The following is a 21,564-nucleotide window of genomic DNA, read 5'->3' on the forward strand; positions in this document are numbered from 1 at the left end:
GCAGCCAGGAGAATCTAAAGAAGCGATTTGTAGAATATTGAACTTGGGTTTAGCTGGAAAAAAGTTTCTCCCTGTGGATTTTAGTCACTTTTGCTTCCTGGAAGAAAGCCTACTCAAAAAGTTTGAAGTTTTTCAAAAAAATTGAAGTTTGTTTTTTTTTCTGCTAACTACAATTACACACGACTAGGGTTTAAGAAAACCACCCAATTCAAAAATGATCATTTAAAGTCTAGTCTTTTCACTAACTGCAATTACCCATAATCAGAGTTTAAGAAAAATAGGAAGCGAAGTTTCTGTGCTGCTCAACACCTCTGTGCTGCTCCACACATCTAGGCTGGAGTAAAAGTAGAGTATATAAAACTAAGGTTTGTTCATGTACAGTAATACCAAATCATAATCACACTGTTATAGTCTTTCCCTCTGTTTAAGTTCAAATGTTATGGTAAGCCATAATTATTTAACTATAATCTATTGGATAAGCCATGATACATGTGTGGTAAATATCAAAACCCGCAAGATACCCATATACCTTTTCTAACTTAAAGTTCTTGACTACGCAAGAATAGACTAAGCTACATATCACAAAGACCAGAAAGTCAAACTCTCTGGCTGAGTGTGTTAAGCAGGAGCATCAGTATAAAAAATACATAAACAAGTAAGAAAGCATTTTTAAAAATCAGATTATTTCAGCTCTTTCTTTGAGAAGTAGCTGTATGAACAACTCTAGGGCTGCAGCACTTTCCTCCCAGCTCTCATTCTTTTGAAATCAATGTATTCTGATTTTTTTTTAAAACACAGAGCAGTTTCAGGTTTATGGTTGCTGACTCTTCTACTGCCTGTACTAGATTAAAAAAAAACAAAACCCAGGACCAATTTCTAATGCACAGATGACAACAACAAAGATTCAGGCTTGTTTTCTTTTTTATCACATGATGTCAAATCTACTTATGACTCAGTTTTGCATGCATAAAAACAGAAGAGTAATTTCAGACGTAAAAATATACATACACAAAGAAGTTCTTAAATCTGAACCTATGTATTAAGCAAGGTCAGTTATTCTGTCTATGCCATTTCTGACATTTCTTAGTACCCCTGCCCCCCCCCCGCACCCGAGAGACAGCACATGGGCACTGTTCCATCTTCCTTCCCTGACTTTTTGCTTTACAAATCATCTCAGAGATTATCTCAGTTTCCGATGATCTCATCTCCATTCACTCTCCTGCCCACATCTGGCAACACTGTCCCTGCTCTTGCATTAGTGCATATATTCTGATTTAAATGCATCTGCATGTTTTTGTGATGTTGCCATTTGCTATATATTTATACCTGCATTGATCATCTCCACATTAAAATCATAATCAGAAGCAAAGGCAGTGGCCAAATATAAGGACTGAGCAACAATACGAATGATCTGGTATATATGAAATAACCCAAATATGTACTGGGAACCCCTGCTTGCATCCATGAATCAATTTAAACTATATAGTAACTAGTGCTTAAAGCTTCTATTCATACCTTTAATATGAAATCATTCCATATGATAAAAACAAGAAAACACATTTTATAAACAAAATTATAATGAGCATAAATCATAGGTTCAGTTGGATTTATAAATAATCCCAGTCCCCAAAACTGGTGTCATGAGAAAAGTAGGAAGGGATGGAGGTGTTCTTCCACAGGAAGAGCTAAACTTCAGGGAGCATAGACAATCTTGGATCTCTTGTAAAGACTCAGGATGAGACCTTCAGATTGCAAAATTTATTTTCCCTGCTATTACCACAAGCATGAGGAAAGATTTCCAGCAACAGCAGCTACAAGAGTCCAACTTGCCTTGCCTTATGAAAGCCAACAGACCTTTGAAAGTTCACTCCTGTCCTAAACAAGTTGCCTTAAACATCAACCACATTGAGATGTCCAAACTTGAGATATCCACTGATAAGCATTTTTGTTCAAATTCATTTGAGCAGGCTTTAATTCTAAACTATCTTCTCTTGTGTTCCTATAATGTTCTAATGGTTTTGTAAAGAAAAATTACAAAAGCATCATGCATTCCCTGGGTTTTCTCATCCACAAGAAATGGAAAACTTCAGGAAGAAGGCATAAACTACTGTATTTTATATGCTATACTCCCTTAAAAAAAAAGGTGTTAATTTGTAATTAATGAAAACTGGACAACTTGTGGGGACAACTTACAAATTTCTGTTAATTTGTAAGTACCGTGCCACACACTCGAATAACACTATCACTATTCCACTGCTTCCAAACATCAACTACCCCAAACAGAACCAGTGTACAATTTGGGAGGTCTTCCTGGACTCACAGCTCTTGTTCAAAGAAAAGGTGGCAACCTTGGCAAGGAGGACTTTTGCACTGCTTTGTGTTGTGTGCCAGTTTCACCCATTTCTGGCCCGACAGGCTATGTTCATAGTCACCCATGTCTTAGTCACCACCCAAATGGACTTAGTGCATAGTTTTATCTTTCATGGCAGACTGCCCGAAAGTCTTCAGAATGAAAGTTCAAGTCTTTCTTGCTCCTTAGTCTAAATTACAATTCTTCAGCATTCCTATTCATCTGTATTAGGGATGGGAAACTTTTTAGTGGCCAAGAACCACATTTAACGTTTTGGAGAGATGCAAAGTTACGAAGTGGATAAGACTATACCACACTTGTAGGTAGAACAATGTTTTGAGGGGAGTGTGGGATAGTCTTATTTAACTGCCTATGTTAGGACTTACATTGAAGATCTCATGAGTTTTTCACTTCAAAAGAATAGGAAACCATGAACAGGAGAAGCTTCAAGGGCTGCCAAAATGGGGCATAGTTTGCCCACCCCTAATCAGTATTGAACCATGTTTACTATCAAACAGACTGAAAGGGTATTAACATGGAACCTGCATTCACTGAGTGTTGATTCCCCCTCATCAGAGCTGAATAACTGAAATGATAGAGAAAATCAGGGCATTCATTTCTCAGGCCATTAACATTACACAGGGGGAAGAACAGGACCTGCTTATTTCCCTTCTAGGGATCCTTCTCTGCTATCCACGTGTTGGGGAAAATCTGAAGACAGAAGAACTAGCCAAGACTTTGCCTCTGCCTCCTTGTTCACCTTGGAGACCATGAAGAGAGACCACATGTTTTCAGAAAGTTTCCCTGCTTCAGACCCTTACTGTAAACATGGTAGATCTGAAACTGTCTGGCAGTGTTGTAGCTAACAGGCAGTATCACTCATCACCTCTTACAATATAAATCATGTCAGATAAGAATACCTGAAAAAGACTGAAACTTTTGATGGTACTCCTTAAAAGCGCTGAGCAAACTGGGAATGATGGAACAATATTTTATCCTACTAGTTGATAGTATCAAAATATAAATCTAAATTTGGGGCCTCTGTATGACAAACATTCATAAGGACTTCTTCCATTTGTTATGTACACTGAGTATTGCAAAAACTGGCATACAATTTAACTGAAGCTGAAGACTTCCAACAATATTCTCAGAGTCATACATGGAATTCAAATATAAAACAGTTTAACATGATATTGTGTATCTCTTAACTTGGTAAATTGTATTTCTTAGAGAGTTGTCAGGAAACCTACATGTAATAGAAGGATGTAGAACATGTAAAACACATAAAACGTTATGTGCCAGAGATAAGGCAGATTCCATCTCTTGTGGCTTTCCGTAAACAACTAAAAACCTGGTTTTGTCACCTCACTTGGGGCGGGAGGGGGAGTAATCACTCCTGGAGATGGTTAGCACCCTAAATGGCCTCTTAGATATATGTGAGCGATTTTCAACTAGCTTCATCATCTGGATTTCATATTGTATTTATTTGAATATTATATTTGTATTCATATTTTTAGGGTATTTTAATGTTTTATCCTGGTTGTAAACTGTCCAGACTCCCCACTTTGGGTGGAGATGGGCGGTGGCAAAATTTGATAAACAAACAAACAGACAAACAAATAATGTCAGTTAGAAATAAACAACTGAGAGATTATGAGTCTTCTATGCTAATGGATAGGAGTACTAGAGATCTATCGTGCATTTAAAAAGCCGTTATTTTCTTATAAGCATTAAACTAAGATGTCCTATAAGCAGCACTAAGGGCACAATATTACTTACTACAAGGTAAAGAACTGCTGTATTGTGCTGTCTTGTTAAACAACCAATTATTCTTTCTCCAATGTATGATGGTACCATCTTGGCAGACTTGTGTATGATTTATGTCTCTGTTATCCCACATTCTGAACATGTAGAGTTCCCCAACCATCCCATCTAATGAAGATGAGGACCGGCCAGGAATCTGTGAGCATCCAAGCAATAGTTGCCCATTCCCCGCAAGTTGTCCAGTTTGCATTATTTTTTCACTTCTTTTCTCTTCATCATTGATATATATGTGAACTTCCTGTTGTTCACTTTTCCATCTTATGCATATTTGGTACCAGATGTTGTTATCCAGTTTGCCTGTCCAGGTTATTTCTTTGCCAAATATCCAGACTGTCAGCTTGTCACGTCCTCCAGTAAGCCCCAGTTCATATAACTGATGGTCTGGTGCAGACAAATTACCAATAGGTTCTTTGCTATAGACAAATGCTGTCCAAGAATTTTTGGAATTGTACAGCTTAAGATAAACGCAGACTGTAAAGTTTCTAAGTGCAGGTATAGAAATTCCAGGTGACAAAGACCAGACTTCATTACATGACGTGCTAAACACAGCTCTGTAGTTTGAGAAACCATCCTGAGCTGTAATAATAATAATAAAAAACTTTGAAAAGAATTAGGTGCAAAGTTATTTGCTTCTATAGCATTATAAGGTATACTTTATCTAAAACGAACAAAAAAAATTTAACATCAGGAAAATATAAATATCCAAGAAGACAGATATCCGTAACACAAAGCCAAGCTAAGCACATTTTACTTTTGTCTGGGAAAAGCAGGGGGAAGGAATGAATGCACGTAGAGCTTAAGATTGGCTTCTTTTCATTCCAATTTTACAAAATAATTTCCTTCCCAGTATGTGGGAAATGTTTAAGTAGGATTTTACTTTTCTAATACATGCAAATTATGTGCAAATGGACTTGGGAGATGGTTTCTAGAATCATTTGAAAACAAACATTGCATGTAATGGGACTTGCATAAATTTGTGTCTGAGTGTAAAGGACTCCCTGGAGTCAAGCTTGATTCCTGATGACTTCATGGATCTGTCCATGCAGCTTTCCTGACAGCCCAGAATTACTTTGAGACTGCCTTCTTCAATGGCTTTTTTTACTTCCCAGACTAGCCTCTTGCCTTGGAATATCCTGGTCAACTCCTATCCAAACTCCAGTGGGTCCAACTCTATTTATCTTGGCTGGGCTGGGGGAATTCAGCCAATGCAGACTAGGCGCTAACTCCCTACTATCTGATAGACATGCTAGCCCGTCTGTCTAATCCTTGATACTGGAGTAGATCGCTATTTGGAACATTTCCCTCAGTTATCTTCTTATTGGGACTGCAGAGAGGAGCTACCTTGGTTCTAATTAACTTGTCTCCAGTTCTGTGAAGAGGTGCTGTTCTAATCAAGTCTGTTTCTGGATGTTCTTGATTTTTATGTGGGGCTTAGGTGTCCATAGCTATATTCTTTGGTTGCTGCTGCTGCTGCTGCTGCAATATTTGTCTGCTGGCATTTTTCACTGTGCTCTTGTTTGCTGGATTTATTTTATTTTTATGTATATGCAGTAAAGAACATGGGAAGAACCGAGTGACTCACCAACTAGTGAATGGCCAGCTACAGTGTGTACCTGCCTACAAACTAGACTCACTCATATTCCTTTAAGAATATTTTTATTTCATATTGTTGTAATTGCTTATTGTTTTTTATTTTTATGACTGTACACCATCCAGAGTCACTTGCTGAGATCAGCGGCTATAGAACATAAATAAATAAATAAAACTTTAATTAAAACGAGTTTTAAAATCTAAGATAAAGTTGGCTGTGTTTCCCTCATAACCTGAACTGTGAAGCTTTCTTGGTGAACAAAACCCAATACCTGATTAATTTAATTCACAGAATTGATGAAAATATGCATGAACAAGTATTAGACTTTTAGATGTTAAATGTATTTTAAAATATGCACAGGTTGCGTTATTAATATACACTTGTTATAACTATTATCTTCTGTATAGTTCCTATCTCTGCATATGCTTCTTTTCCCATCTGCTATGTTGCCTAACAATTGATAAAATCTTGATTTTAAAAAAAATAATCAAATGAAAAAGGGGAATTAAATGGGGAGCTGGCAAGCTATAAAGTTATTAGCATTGTGTTTATTTACAAGAATGCCAGGGTGACAAGTAATTATAGTGTCACAACACAGTCTGAAACCTGGCAGAAACATTGTAGGTCCAGAAAGTCCACATCCTCTAACCATATGTTTAAAGGGACAATTGTTAGAAGAGTACAGAAACGAAAATCTTACCTCCGCCAGGAGCCAAAATCAAATGAAGCAACAGGAGGCAGAGAGAAACCTTATATTTTAGTAAACATTCCCACACTTTTTCCATGGACATATGGCTCACTTTACAGGCTGCCATCCTAGAATACACAAGAAAAATAAAATAAAATTAGCTGCATGTATAAATAAATATTCATTGCCATAAATAGGAAGGAATTATAGCAATGTTTTCTGATTATGTTTTATATCTGTAACAGTGGTCATGGTCCTTGGAAAACAGTCTATGGTTCATTACCCTGTTCCCTGCTATGAACAGCTAGAATATCTGTCCAGTCACATTCTCAGTTAATGCAGGGCAGCAGTAAACACAACAATGTGATTGATTCAATACCTGATATACTGTAAACTGACTGCATACTATTGGAATGCCTTAAAATTAAGTCCCCCTCTCCCCCAAGAGGTTTTTGAGGCCCTCTTTCTTGTTATTTGCAACTCCTATATTCACACATTGTAGCAGATTGCAGAAGAGCCCGGACGGCATCAAACCCAGCACCAGCAGCGAGGACATTTATACTTTGTTCCCTGCAAGTCCTCGGTAACAGGACCACGGACATTTGCTTTTTTTTTTTTTTTGAGGACCTGAATTGCAAGGATGGCAATGGGAGAAACTTCAGTAAACCAATTTTTTTTAATTCTTCGGTTAATTTGATATCTACATGTAGAAATGATTGCCCAAACATAATGTCAAACAGCCAATGAACAAAAGTTCATTATGATCCTGCACACAGCCAGTCAGAATGTCTGCTGTAGATCAGTCCTTCTCCTAATACACCTACCTTACTTTAAAGCACTTTCAACCACAGTAATTTAAACCACTCCTACACTTTTCAGTTATCAATTACAATTTTGTGAAATCTCTATGCAAAATCTTGCCTGCTTGCCTGACTGCAAAGTCATCAAAAGTATTAATCATTTTTTATTTATGCTGTAGATTTATTCCACACTGAGAAGACAATGAAATGGTTCAACCTATCTCAATTGCTGGCTGCAAGCCAGTTTAAATAATATTAACTATTTAAGTTTACACTCCCCAGATGCAGCAGAGACTGGCAAGGTGTTGGACCTTGTCAAGTAATACATACCTGAGCAAACACAAATTCTAGGCTCTTGGCTAGAGAGATATGGTTAAGCAGGTCAAGTACATTGTCCAGAGGTCCCCAAAAGGTGCATAGTTATGAATCTTTCCTGATTTTATAAAACAAACCAAGTTCTCCTTACAATTCCCCATGATTTAGATCCCATAAGTGTGGGGTAGGTAAAGACTTCATAAACTTTGCAACTACTTCCTTTGTTATCAGGGACAGATGAGAACAAATTTGAGAATTTCTCCATGGTTCTAGCTAAATCCATAGCATATAAATGGCTGTGATGAAAATTCCACCCCTGAATTTATTCTCAAGGGAATACAATGTTCTATCACGAAAATTCTTCTTTCTTTGGATTCTTTTGGATGTTTTCTTGAATTCAGTGGTGAGTCCTTCAGCAGTAAGTTTAACCTCTTTGCATAGATTTGGAAAGGAACAATTCAACTTCTTCCAAGAGACTCCTTATATGTTGCACTATTTCTTCCATGGTAAGTTTGGATCCATGGACAAGTTTGCTTTGGATATCAATGCACTGCAATATCTTGTAGTACACTGTTATGAGAAGGCTGCAGCCACTCAGTGAGATCTGAAACTTCACTTTGTGGGTCTGCCCGCAAGTCTAAATTTTTCTAAATTTTGAAGACAGAAACTAGAGCCCCTTTATAATTTTTCACAAGGAGAATGGCATAATTTCTAGAGTTCCATCTACTTTTAAAATGAAATGGAGGGATAATTTTGCAGTGTCTTGCTGGATTGCCTGTACAACTTCTGTACATTAGCCAAAACCTCTTTGACATCAGGAGTCTTCCCCAGGCATGGATGCCATTGATTTCAAGAATGAGCAGCAGAGGATGAAATTATGCCTGAGGATTTACTGTACATAGTTTTCATACCCTGTATTTCCGATTCATGTCTGAAGCATTATCACATCTTTAACTCTTACAGCTCTATCTTATTTTCTGCCAACAGTTTCTTGATCTGTTCAGCAATGTTTTCTCATTTCATTCTATAATGCTTTCCTGCACAATCCATTTTCCATCTTCCTTGAATGCATATTTCTAGATTAATATCAACTGTTCAGTTCAAGAGACATCCAGTCTCCACAAAGGGTTCATTTCACCCATTCCCAATGTCTCCAAAAATATATAGACTCAGAAGTTGAAGTGAGGCCAGGACAGAGGTAACCAAGGCAAGGTGTCCCTATGGCCTCCCTTCCAAATTGATTGATTGATTGATTATGTGCCATCAAGTCAGTGTCAACTCTTAGCAACCACATAGATCAGCCTTTCTCAACCTTTTGACCCTGGAGAACCCTTAAAATATTTTTCAGGCCTTAGGGAACCCCTGCACATTGGGCTCAAATATAGGCCAGAAGTTACAAAATTATTATATTTGTTTCACGTGTAGGCCTGTATATGTGCATTAACAGTGTTCTCAAACTAAAAATAAATAATGAAACTTACTTCTTTAATATGAAGTTGCATGAATTTTAAATCATTTTTAAAATAAATCGTGATCTCCCAGGGAACCCCTAGTGACCTCTCATGGAAACATAGGGTTCCACAGAACCCTAGTTGAGAAACCCTGACATAGATAGATGTTTTCCATGACATTCTGTCCCTAAGCTGGTCCTTCCAGGCTGCCAGCAGTGCACTCGCTGCCATTGTAACTGAGTCCACCCAGTTTGCTGCTGGTTGTCCTCTTCTTCTCTTTCCTTCCACCTTTCCCAGCATTAGAGCCTTGTCCAGACAACTGTGTCTTCGTAAAATGTGTCTGAAGTAGAATAAATTGAGCCTGGTCATTTGTGCCTTGAGTGAGAACTCTGGGGTGATTTGTTCAATGATCAGTTTGTTTGTTTTCTTAGCTGTCTAACACCAAAGTTCAAAAGTGTCAATATTCTTCCTATCCTGCTTCTTCAAAGTCCAACTTTAGCTTCCATAGAGTATCACAGGGAATACCATGGCTTGCACGATTCTGATCTTTGTACGTACCCCTCCAAATGGCCCCACTTAAACAGAGGGTACTACCCATGGCCTCAGAGCCACATGCCTCAATTTTTTGGATAAAACCCACAAAAGCTTTGCAACAGTTACCACTTTCATTTGTGATTTAATTTAAAAGAAAGAAAGCTTAGTTTTAACACCCACTTCTTTATCGTGACCCCATCCAGTTTTTATATGTGCCTCCTCCAACATACCATCGAAATATGCTTTGCCTAAACAAAAAGTCATGCACCCCCTATCTTAGGGTATTTACAATATTTATTCTCCCCAACCAGCGCAATTCATTTTATTCAACAGACTTGGAATTAGGAATACTACCTAATCAGTCACAAAGCAACCTGATATTTAACATCCATCCATTTTGCTTTTAGCTCACAAATAATGCTGTATAAGGAATGCTTAATCTATGTACCAGAAAGCTTTTTCTTCCTTTAAGAAGTAACTGTAGCATAGCCTGATCTGAGTTTATTATATATACAGTAAAAGCAGTTCATATTTCCACTTCAAAACCACATCTATCTGATACCAGGTCATTTTATATGACACAACATTCCAGAGTTTCCTAGAACTCAGAGCCACTTAAGACATCAGGGAAAGGTGATGTGGGCTTCCAGATGTTGTTAAATTTCAGCTGCCAGGGCATCAAGCAGCATGATCAATAGTAGACAGTGGCAGAAGTACTAATGGAGGACTGTGCATTTCATATCACTCTTAAAAGAAATGAAGTGAATCCTTTCCATAACCAACAAGTTAACCCTTTCCATAAGCAGTAAGAGTCCTTCAGCTTTAGGCTACTGTCTAAAAACACAAGTAGCATACTTCATTTCTATGTTCTGGTAGGGTATTTTCTTCTATTAAATGGTGTTATAGTTATGATTCAGTTCTGCTGTTTTTCAGCCTGCATCTTTTTTTGAGCAGAATATGACATTTAGAGACACTATTGATTCTGGCCTAATTCTTTTAAAGTAAAATTCACATTATTATTTTCGCACCAAAGAACAATATTTTTTATAGATGAAATATATTCACATGGATATTTCTCAGGCCACTTGTTCTAAAGCTTCAGTCTACAGCAGTCCAACTGAGTACTAATCTAAACAAATGTAGATCTAGTTCAGTGTACCGAAATGCATTTGGGCTTTTCCTCCACAAAAGGGCACTTTGAACTTGTCCTGTTCACAAACCACACTGCACCACAAATTATTTTGAAACTGAAGAAGGCATCAACAATAACATTTCTCTGTTGTTCTAATCTGTGATAGCCAGTCAGTTTCTGAATGGGATCAGGGCTGACAAGTGGAACATGTTAACAAGTATAGTATGTACAGCAATATGATCAAAGTATGAATGTAAACGAAGCAGATGCTTTGTCTAGCTTCTAAACTGAAAATTATTCAAAATAGTTTCCAGATATTCCATAGCGGGAGAGGTCTGGAACGCTCCTAAACTAATACATTGACATCAGTTTCTTTTTGTGAAGACAACGGGAATGCGTCCTTACCCACAGCGTATGCTAACTGCTATTCCTCTTTCAAATAGAAATCATTACATGAACAAATCCATAAAAATCCATCTAACAATTAATATGCTCCCTCCTAGCCAGAAAAACAAACCAATCAGTTTCAGAAGAAGTACAACCAGAATATTCCCTAGAGGTGAAGATAACTAGGCTCAAACTCTCATACTTTGGGCACATCGTCAGGATAGACTGATCGCTTGAAAAGGACATCATGTTTGGTAAAGTTGAGGGCCAGCAGAAAAGAGGAAGGCCTTCAGTGCGATGGATTGATACAATTACCGCAACACTGGATGCAAACACTGGAACAGTCAGGCATATGGCGCAAGACCAAACAGCATTTTGTTCTGTTATACGTAGGGTCGCCATGAGTCGTAAACGACTCGACGGCAACTAACAACAACAACAGTTGTCCTCAATACTTTCTATAGTTAGCAGTGAATGGGGTTATATAATTCCAGTCTGGCAAACAAATTCCTGAACTTCTACTTATTTTTTAAAGTTTGTCAAAAGAAAGATGTAATGGGAAAGTACAGCTCTAGAAAAGTTTGTGCCACTTTGAAAATTCACATTAATTTACTTCCAAAAGAAACAGCCGTTCAAGTCTTTGGGTTTTTCCAGGATACACTAATAGAGGAAGCTACTTCTTACTGAAATTACTGTGTGTTACTCCCAGACCCACATAGTAATAAAAGGATTATACAGATATAGTGACTGTGAAAACAAAATATGGTTCTTAGACTCTTCCCTAAAATTATGGATGCAGGACTAATTGTATCCAACCCAGAGCAACTGAGAGAAATTTGACTTCAGAACATGTCACGTTGCACATGGAAGGATATCTTTACCTGTTTTATAACAATATACTGTATATAAAAATACATTGATACTCTAGGCAATTCCAGGATACAGTAGTAGCAAACACTGCTTCTTATTATACAACAAGAAGTTTCATAATGAACTTCATCCCTGGTTCAATGGTTCACATAATGCTTTAAGTCTGGTTTAATTATTAAACAATCCATGATTAAGTAATCATGGTTTACATACTACAGTGTTTGGTACACAAAAATACTAAGCCAAAACCAAAGGTCATTATGGTTTAACATGCTGTCTGAACTACAAAACTAAGCTTTCACAACTTACTGTTCTCTTCATCCCTCCAAGATCTTAGCAACCAACCAGGCTATCCATAGCAAAACAGAACATATATTTATTTTATTCAAACATTTATAAGATTTTTTTTTTGCACCATTGCAAATGAAGTTGCAACATGCCATTTCATACCCACTAATAACAAATGTCTAATGCAGCCTTCCCTATCATCATGCTGTCCAGATAAGTTGACTACAACTTCGACAATTCCCAATCATATCACTGAGAGTTACAGACTATGGTCCTGTACATCTGGGAAGCACAAGTTCAGAAAGGCTAGACTAAAACTTTAATGCTAGTCATACAAAGAATCTCCTGAGGATGTTCAGAAATACAGCCAATTCTACAGGTCTTTTACCTATGGAATTTAAGGAAAGAACCATTGTCAGATCAAGTGGAAGTGATATGACTATTTATTTATTTATTATCATATTTATATGGCTGCCCATCTCACAAAATGTGACCCTGGGCAGTGTTCAATAAAATCATAAAAATAGTATTTTTTTTAAAAATCAACAACTACAAAAATATTTGTATTAAAAGGCTAGGAGAGCGCATCAGCATCCCACCCGGTCAGGCAGAGAGGGCATGTTACAGACCCCATCCATGAGAGACCGTTGATTGGCGGGACCCAGGAAGAGAGCCTTCTCTGCCGTGGCCCCCGTCCTGTGGAACACGCTTCCCCCAGAGGTGAGGCAGGCCCCCACTCTCCTGGCAAAGGGGTGAAGACCTGACTTTGCCATCTCACTTGGGGTGGGAGGAGGAGTAATCAATCCTGGGGGTGGTTAGTGCCCTAAATAGGCCCTCTTCAATTACATGAATTTAAATTAAGAACTTTTAATATCTCCATCTTTGGTTTTATATTTCACGTTTATATTTATATTTCACATTTATATTCATATTTATATTTCAGAAACACTATTTTATTGTATTTTAATTTGTATTTATTTTTAGTTTTATTTTAAACTGCCCAGAGTTGCTCTTTGAGTGAGATGGGCGGTGACAAAATTTGAAATATAAATAAATAAATCAGATATTACAAACAATGGGGCCACCTCATCAGATCACCATTCTCTTGAGACCCCTAGGCCTGTTGACACAGCCAGGTTTCGGAGGACTTCCAGAATGTTGGCAGAGATGTGGCCAATCTCACCATGACCATGATAAAAAAATGGCAAGAATATACTCCACAACCAAACTATATTCCCAAGAAGACCAAAATGTGATAGAAATACTTTCCTCATGTTCCTATAAGTAATAAAAGGGCCCATACATGCCAATGGCATTTTAGGATAACACCTGGCTATTATACTTGATATGAATCCCTAACAGAGTATACATAGCATGAATACTGTAGTTTCTATAACAATAAATCTGTGAGTCCTCAACACTAAATCTGAGATCACCTCCATTTTCTTAGGTAATAGGTAACTTGGTTCCTTCCAAATGTTTAGACCACAACACTTATATAGCTCCATTCTCATGTCCCTTTGTTGTGAATCTTGGCTGTGTTCATAATTCTTTTAAATTGAGGATTCTCTAGTTTAGGATTCTCTACTAAAAGCCTTGATGCTGAGCAAAAACTACTGGATAAAGAAATTATTATTATTGATATAGCCAGCATATGAGCAATTTTGCTAATCCCTTTACAAAAGCCCCAAATACAAGAATCAAAAGTGATGAATTGAGTCTTCATACATAAGACTTCTCTTGGACTACCATTAGCCTACTTACGTTTTCTTGGAATACAGCATAGAATACAAACATACATTCACTGTAACAAAAAAGTGTACAAATGGAAGAGGCTAAAAAAAAAGTGAAATCATCTGATAATTTCAACATTAGTATCTTCCCTAATGCATCTCCTGTGTTCTCCATTATTCATCCACTTTGGACAGCCTTGCCATATACTGTCTTCGATAATCTCTTGATCTTGTATTTATCTGTCATTCTTCTTATGCAATTTCCCATTTAGCAATTATTTCAGATCCTTCAACATTCTATGTCATCCTATCTTTTCATGTGTTCCCTCATGCTCTTTCCATGCTCTGCAGTCCATGGACCATGTGGTTTTTTTCATAGTTTTTATTGTTTCTCCTCTCTCCTTTGATTACATATGTTGTTTCCATTTAGGTTGGTTTTCATCTTAATGTTTCATTCTTCTGAAACTCTTGTAGTCTTTCAATATATGAAAAGCAAATTAAATTCCAACAACTGTCAGTGTGGATATTAAAGTTCCTGAGCTAAGTTTTTATATTAGCTAGAAATTTTTGTTTTTGTTTGATAATAAGAGTTATTATAATATGAGTTAGGCAGTAAAGAAATATGACAAATAAATAAATAATCTGTAAGTATATCTCTTCTTACTTGACACAAAACCATTTAGACTTTAATTCCCTAAAACCTACTGTAGTTTCTTTATCTTTAAGTATTTTCATTTGTTGATTTAAAATCTTCTGGTGACAAAACTGCTGGTTGACTTTTGCCTATTATAGATTCATGTCAACCACTTGATTAACCAGCACTATTAAACAAATTATTGAAATACATAACTTTGATGTCCAATACCCTTCCCATTCTTTATTATTCTCAAGATTCCTTTCTTAATGATAAACCTTAAAAATATAATCTGTGTCTTCTCCATCTTCTCCTACAATTTGTCATCAACCCTTCTTCATTTGGTGAACTGACTACAGTATTCATAGATTCTGTCCCTACCCAACTCTAAATGTAATCATCATTATTTCTTCTTTCAATTACATAATAACTATATGCTGATTCTTTCCCTATTATGTCACACACACAACACTATCCACTACTCTGAAAAATAAATCCTTTGACTCATCCTCCTTCTTTAATTGTCCAATTTTGTTTCAGTCTTTCAACTCTGAATTGCTAGAGATTGCTACTTACTCCTGATCTCTTCAAATTCTCTCCACTCATTCACTATTTCACAAAAATCAGTTACTAAAGTCTGTGCTCTAACTTTATACACTTGGTATCTTTGTTGCTTTCAGTAGAGCTGATAACTCTTTTTGCTTAATGCTTGACTTGGAAATCTGGAAATTATGGCTCAGCATTTGGAGGACACTAGACTGATGAATGTTGCTTTACCGCCTATATTATTATAACCTTACTTCCCTGGTTCTACATTATTATAGCCTTTCTTTCCTGGATGTCACAGCTCAGCGACACACTCCTCTTTTCAGAAGCATCTTGTAAAAATATTTTTTATTCTTATTTACTTTGACTTTCTGCCAACTCCCAGATACAGCACAATACTTCACTCTTACTTCAAGCCCTGCATGGTCCCTTATCTCTCTACACTCATATCATAAGACAGTCTTGATCAAGACCTTTGTTCTCCAGCTTCACCCTTGTCACCTAGTTTGTGCTTTCTTGAGCAATTCCATTCTTTTTTCTTTTGCTGGCTCTTCCAAGACATCTGTATCATGCCAATTTATTTTTCCTCCAAATAGTTTAACCATTATGGTTTTGCAGCAATCCATTAGTCCCTTGTGCAGGTAGGAGGAAGTATGCTAATGGAAATTTAAGTCCAGCATCTGCAAGGTCACAGATTCTCCAGTCATTCCCTAAAATACTGAAGTGTACTTTAGTATTAAGTACTTAAGTATTTTAAGTAATAAATTCTTAAGTAGATAAAAGTATTTTATTTGCAAGAAACTTTTCTGCTAAGTTGCAGAGAGATTTTGACAAAGAAGTATGCAGCTGAGGAAAACTGCTCAAGCTACAGAAGATAATCCCCAACTAGTCTACATGCTGATGATACCCAATTGTACATCTCCATCCTGGGTGAACTAAGTGATGCTGTGGATGTTCTTTCACAGTGCCTGGAGGCTGTGGGGGTCTGGATGGGGAACAAGAGGCTTCAGCTGAACCCCGGTAAAACAGAGCAGCTGTGGGTGCAGGGCTCCTCTGTATCTGGGAATCTACCATCACCAGTCCTTGATGGGGTTGCACTGCCCCAGACAGACCCAGTGCACAATTTGGGGCTCACAACTCCTGCTCGAGGAGCAGGTGGCAGTCATGGCTAGGAGGGCCTTTGCTCAACTTTGTGTTGTGTCCCAGTTGCACCCTTTCCTCTCCTGTACAGACTACTGCAATGCACTCTACATGGGGCTACCCTTTAAAAGTCTCTGGAAGTTGCAGCTGGTGCAGAATGAGGCAGCCCAGTCAGTTATGGGCGGCACATGTAACACCTCTGCTGTGCAAGCTGCATTGGATGCTCGTGTGCTTCCAGGTCCAATTCAAGGTCTTGGTTATGACCTTTAAAACCCTTCATGGCATGGGCCCAGGTTACCTAAGGAACCGTCTCGTCCCAATCACATCGACCCGTCCCACCCGGTCTGGCAGGAAGGGCATGTTACAGACCCATCAGCTACAGAATTCCGACTGGTGGGTCAAGGAGACCCTTTTCTGCCATTGCCCCCACCCTGTGGAACATCCTGCCCCCTGAGGTGATGTTGGCCCCCACTCTTCTGGCCTTCAGGAAGAGCATCAAGACCTGGCTCTTCCAACTAGCTTGTGGATCCAAGAGTGACAGGCAGCCCTGAGGGTGGTTGGTGGCTTAAAGAGGCTCTCTCCACCTTTTATCTTCTTCTATTTTTGTACTTTTTCTATTTTTATAATGGTTTTATAACTTTTATTTGTAAGCTGCCCAGAGTCACTTTTATAGTGGGATGGGCAGTGTATAAATTTAATAAATATATAAATGACAGAATTATAGAAAGTACCTAATAGTATTCTTACTAGTCTACATAAAATGCTACATGTCAAATTAAAATAAGAGATGCAAAGGAGAAAAGTAACATGCTACACGTTTAACCAAGTTGTCTAAACTTGGGAGTCAATGTATATATGGCCATGGTGGAGGTGGACAGACTGAAGAAATGCCTTCAGTTCATCCTCTTATATTTTAAAAAACAAAACAAAACCATAACATTTTCATTTCAGACCATTCCATGACATGTTAGATGTTTCGCAATGAAAGCAAAGGCACACCCAAAAGCTGATAAAGAATAGGACCACTGACCTTTTGTGTTGTTTTTTAAAACTATGTAACATTCTACATATATGAATAAGCAAAAATTTCACATCAGTATGAAATATGGCAATTCAAACAACACAAAATTCTACCAAAACTATTCTTTCAAATGAGAAACCTATACATACGCAATATAAAATGACAACATTCGTTTTCTCATACCTTTTTGGTGCAAAGGGGAGCATGCTGTCTCTTTTGTAAAAGCCTGTATCTGTTTATTGTTTTGGTAATTGCTGCTAAACTTCTTAACAGTGTGAGAAATTACTCTCAAAGAGGTATTATAAAAACTCAAATGCAAGGAGGTATTTTAGACCTCCTTGCATCTGACAGTGCTGAACACTAATTCCTCTTGAGTTAAACAGGCCATATTAAAGCATCTTCCTAAGTCTAATCAGTAACCTTTAAAGTGCATTTGGCTTTGGGCCATGATCTCTAATAAAACATTGCTGCTCATTGGTAAATATGCATTAAAAATTTGTGTAGTCAATGAATAAATGTACACAGACACACATATATAAGGCACACTCTAATCAAAGTTCTTTTTTACTGCCGTTCAATTGTGTCCAATTCTTGACGACAGCCTGGACTAGCCCCTGAAGATTTCTTGGCAAGATTTCAGAAGTGGTTTGCCATTACCTCCTTCCTAGGGCTGAGAGAGAGTGACTGACCCAAGGACAGCCAGCTGGCTTTGTGGCAAAGCCAGGATTAGAACTCAAGGTGTCCTGGTTTCCAGCCTGATGCCTTAACCACTACACCAAACTGGCTCTTTCAAATCAAAGATAAGCAATTTTATATTTAACTTTTTTTTAATCCGTTCAATTGTGTCTGCTTCTCGGAGTCCCTGCAGTTTTCTTGGTAAGGTTTTCCAGAAGTGGTTTGCCATTGCCTCCTTTCCAGGGCTGAGAGAAAGTGACTGGGCCAAGGTCACCCAGCTGGTTCTGTGCCTAAGGCAGAACTAGAACTCATGGTCTCCTGGTTTCTAGCCTGATGCTTTAATCACTACACCAAACTGACTCTCATATTTCACTTAGTTTAATGGCAAATAATCTGAAATTAATGGAACTTCAAAATGCCTAGTTTTAAAGTCTCTCTGAATGCATTGCACTGACACATTTTCTGCTAATGAATCATTTCTTTCTCTTTTATAAAGGATTGAAGTATTCAACCAACACATCCTTTCATCTTAAACATACTGAAAAACCTGTTTAGCAAGACATGCTATCTATATTAGTCACTACTGATTTCCATTCATTAACCTAAAAATGATAGAAACTAAAAAATATGTTGCCTTCTTCAAAGATTCAGAAAACAAGTATTAGATTCCCCTTTTATACTGTCTCTCAGATATCTGGTGGAAACCTTATGTAAGCCATTCGGAGATTCTTATAATTAAAGAAAGAGCAATATAGGAATAGATGTTGAAACTGCAAAGGAAGCAAACATATTTCAGTCCTTTCTAATCAGTTCTCTTCCTGAAAGCCAGTTTGGTCTAGTGGTTAAGGTGCTGTGCTAGAAACCAGGAGTCTCTGAGTTCTAGTCCCGCCTTAGGCTTGAAAGCCGGCCAGGTGACCTTGGGCCAGTCACTGTCTCTCAGCCCAACTTGGTGCAATGTAGACTAGCCTCCTTGTGGTGCACCCCGGACAACGTGACTAGTCTACACATCTGGCTGCTGGATCTCACAAGGATTTCCCAGCAAGAAAAAGCAGCATGAACACCAAACTGCTATGCCATACGATTAAAAAAAAATTATCTTCCTTTTTCAATCTTCCCAGTTTCTATTCTAATCTCATGCTATTAGGAATCAGAAACAAATATCTATCTCAAGTTAAATATTCAAAAGACTGCCATCTCATAGGCACATGGGAAACCACTTTACCCAGTCAGGCAATGAACTGATGGTAGTATCTAGCCTGGATTTCAGAGATGGATTAAGCCATACCTGAGCATACCAGGATGGAACCTGAACTTTTAATATATTATTTCATTTTTTCCCCAAAGCACAAATAACTAGCAAGATCAATGAATGATGGAATGTCACGTGCGACTGTGGGTTCTTTTATGCAGCTGGATGTGCTTCAGGTATGTCCCTCTGTGCTTCAGGTATCTGCTTCAGGTATGACTCCAAGGCCATACCTGAGCCGCTTCTCCCATTTTTTCCTTCTCCTTCAGCTGACTCATACCAGCACAAGAGCAGCTATGTCCGGCCATAAAACCCATATGTCACATGGAGTCATGTTCTTCTGTAAACAGCTATTAATTGGATTATATGTCACATCCATTCCAGTTGAGATTACTTTCGTCTCAATTCTCCCACTAAAATTAGTGACATTAACCTAGTTCAATTTGCTTGGATTGCATTTTCAGAAGTAGGATTCATACATGCCAAAGCTAAGCACTTATTGAATATGATCCTGATGTAAAAAGTAAATTCTCCTAACAGATTCCCTATGACTTGTTTTCTAGTAAAGGGTGATTACGATCGCAAGTTTAGCATTTTTAATTCTGCCCCACTAAAAATTAATGGGACCCATTGTGGCTATATGTATAAATAATGAGCACAAAGTGACCTATTAAAGTCCACAAAGAAAACACTTCTACAGTACTTCAGTTACACCACAGCACACTTTATATTTACACAATCAAGTTGGCTTCAACAGAGGTAAAGGGATGTTTTTCTTCCCAGGCATACCAATATCCTTGTTTTGTTCAGCTTATAGTTAGTGGGCTGCTCAGATTTTCCTGAGCAGTCCACACTTTTAGCGATGCCCAAACAACAAACAAGTCTTAGGAATTCCCTTCTGCCCTTAAGGAGTCTGAAACAGGCAAAGGCTAAATCAATATATTTTTGAGTGTGTATTATCCATTTCTTTCTAATTCCTCTCTATATCTATGGTGTGTATGACTGTGACATTCTTTCACCATAGTGCAAAGCAGTGGTTACACCTGTTGCATATTCTATTTCCGGTGGGGGGGGAAGAAGCGTATTTATTTCTTTTTATCTAAAAGAGAGGGGGGAAAAAAGCCCTTAGCGAGCGTTACTGCTGTTGCTTTCAAGTGCAAAGGCAATTCTATCTCCACTCCCCTTTCTCCCCTCCCTTTGCCCGGGTCCCACCATCTGATGAATGGAAAGACCAACAAGGAGTCCCAGACCAGGCGGACTGGAAAGGCAGAAAGAACCTGTCCTGCTCCAACCCCTTCCTTACCGGAGATCTTCAAAGCCAGGTTTTGGGCTCCTGCGACTCACTTTTCCTAGTTCCCTGTCGAGGCAGTCCGGGGAGCTCATTTAAGAAGAAAGGCAAAGGCCCCTCCCCTACAGCTGCAAAATGGAACTCAGGAGCAACTTTCCCTCGCCTGCCCGGCGTGCTTCGCCTACCCCTTCGCCCCGCGGACGTCGGGCGCCAAACGTCTCTTGGCTCTCCTCGGTGAGGCCGGCAGCGAAGCGCGGACTCGCGAGCAGGCGCCGGTGGAAGCGCGATCTTCCTCCAACCGTGCCCTTTCCTCTTCCTTCTTCTCTGGGGGCGCCCAGCGACCCGCGCCCCAGCCCAGATCCGTTCCGGACGCGGACGCGAACCTGTCCGACGACCTCCCTGCCTCGAACAGCAGCACCTCCACTCTGGGTCGGCTGCGCCGAGCAGGCAGCCGACCGCTCGGAAGGCAAAGGCGCAGCCCAATCGACGGCTCTGAGCGCGGCGGCGGCAACAGCCGGGAGGAGGGAGCGCGGGCGGGAGAGAAACTGGAGGTCAGGGGACTCCTTAGAAGTGGCCTGGTGTGGCGGGAGCGTTGCTTGTTCGAGCTTTTGAATAGACTACCTAATAATGCAACGCTTACGCTTTCAGGATAAGCAACGCTAGAACAGCGAGAAAGATGGCTTTTGCCAAGCCAGACTTTCCCGCCTGGCAACTGATCGCCAAAATAGGCTCTCCTTATTGTTCTTCGGTCCTCTCTCTAGCTGTGGTCCCTTCCAGGTCCAAACCACAAGACGTCGGCGTATATTTGCTTAAAAAGACCGTCCCGTGATGGAGGTGCGTGCCGTAACTTGCTCTGGATTCTGCCCGTACTAGTCTGCCATGGAAGGTCACTGCTGATGAGAATAAACTCTGTGGTGCCAGAAAGCGCAGAGTGGCTAAGTGCGCAGAGACAAAAAAGCCCCCCCCCCCCCAAAAGGAGTTGCAGTAAGAGCAGAGTAGCTGGAAAGCTGAGAGATGCTGCTGTGGACGTTTTCTCTTCCCAGAGTTCTGT

At 39.0% G+C, this 21,564-nt stretch overlaps 1 protein-coding gene across 1 annotated transcript in view; it reads right to left on the reverse strand.

The window, feature by feature from the left end:
• The window catches only part of ADGRG2 (adhesion G protein-coupled receptor G2), a 55,685-nt gene extending 34,889 nt beyond the window's left edge, over positions 1-20,796 (reverse strand). Inside the window, exons 1-3 of the mRNA XM_063304688.1 lie at positions 20,529-20,796; positions 6,466-6,581; positions 4,130-4,750 (exon numbers count right to left, since the gene is read on the reverse strand). Coding sequence (XP_063160758.1) covers positions 4,130-4,750; positions 6,466-6,581; positions 20,529-20,608 — 817 coding nt within the window. The 5' untranslated portion in view covers positions 20,609-20,796. The remainder of the gene's footprint in view (positions 1-4,129; positions 4,751-6,465; positions 6,582-20,528) is intronic.
• Between the last annotated feature and the right edge of the window lie 768 nt (positions 20,797-21,564).

The sequence above is a fragment of the Candoia aspera genome, chromosome 5, assembly GCF_035149785.1.
Source record: "Candoia aspera isolate rCanAsp1 chromosome 5, rCanAsp1.hap2, whole genome shotgun sequence".
In the NCBI taxonomy this organism is placed as follows: domain Eukaryota; kingdom Metazoa; phylum Chordata; class Lepidosauria; order Squamata; family Boidae; genus Candoia; species Candoia aspera.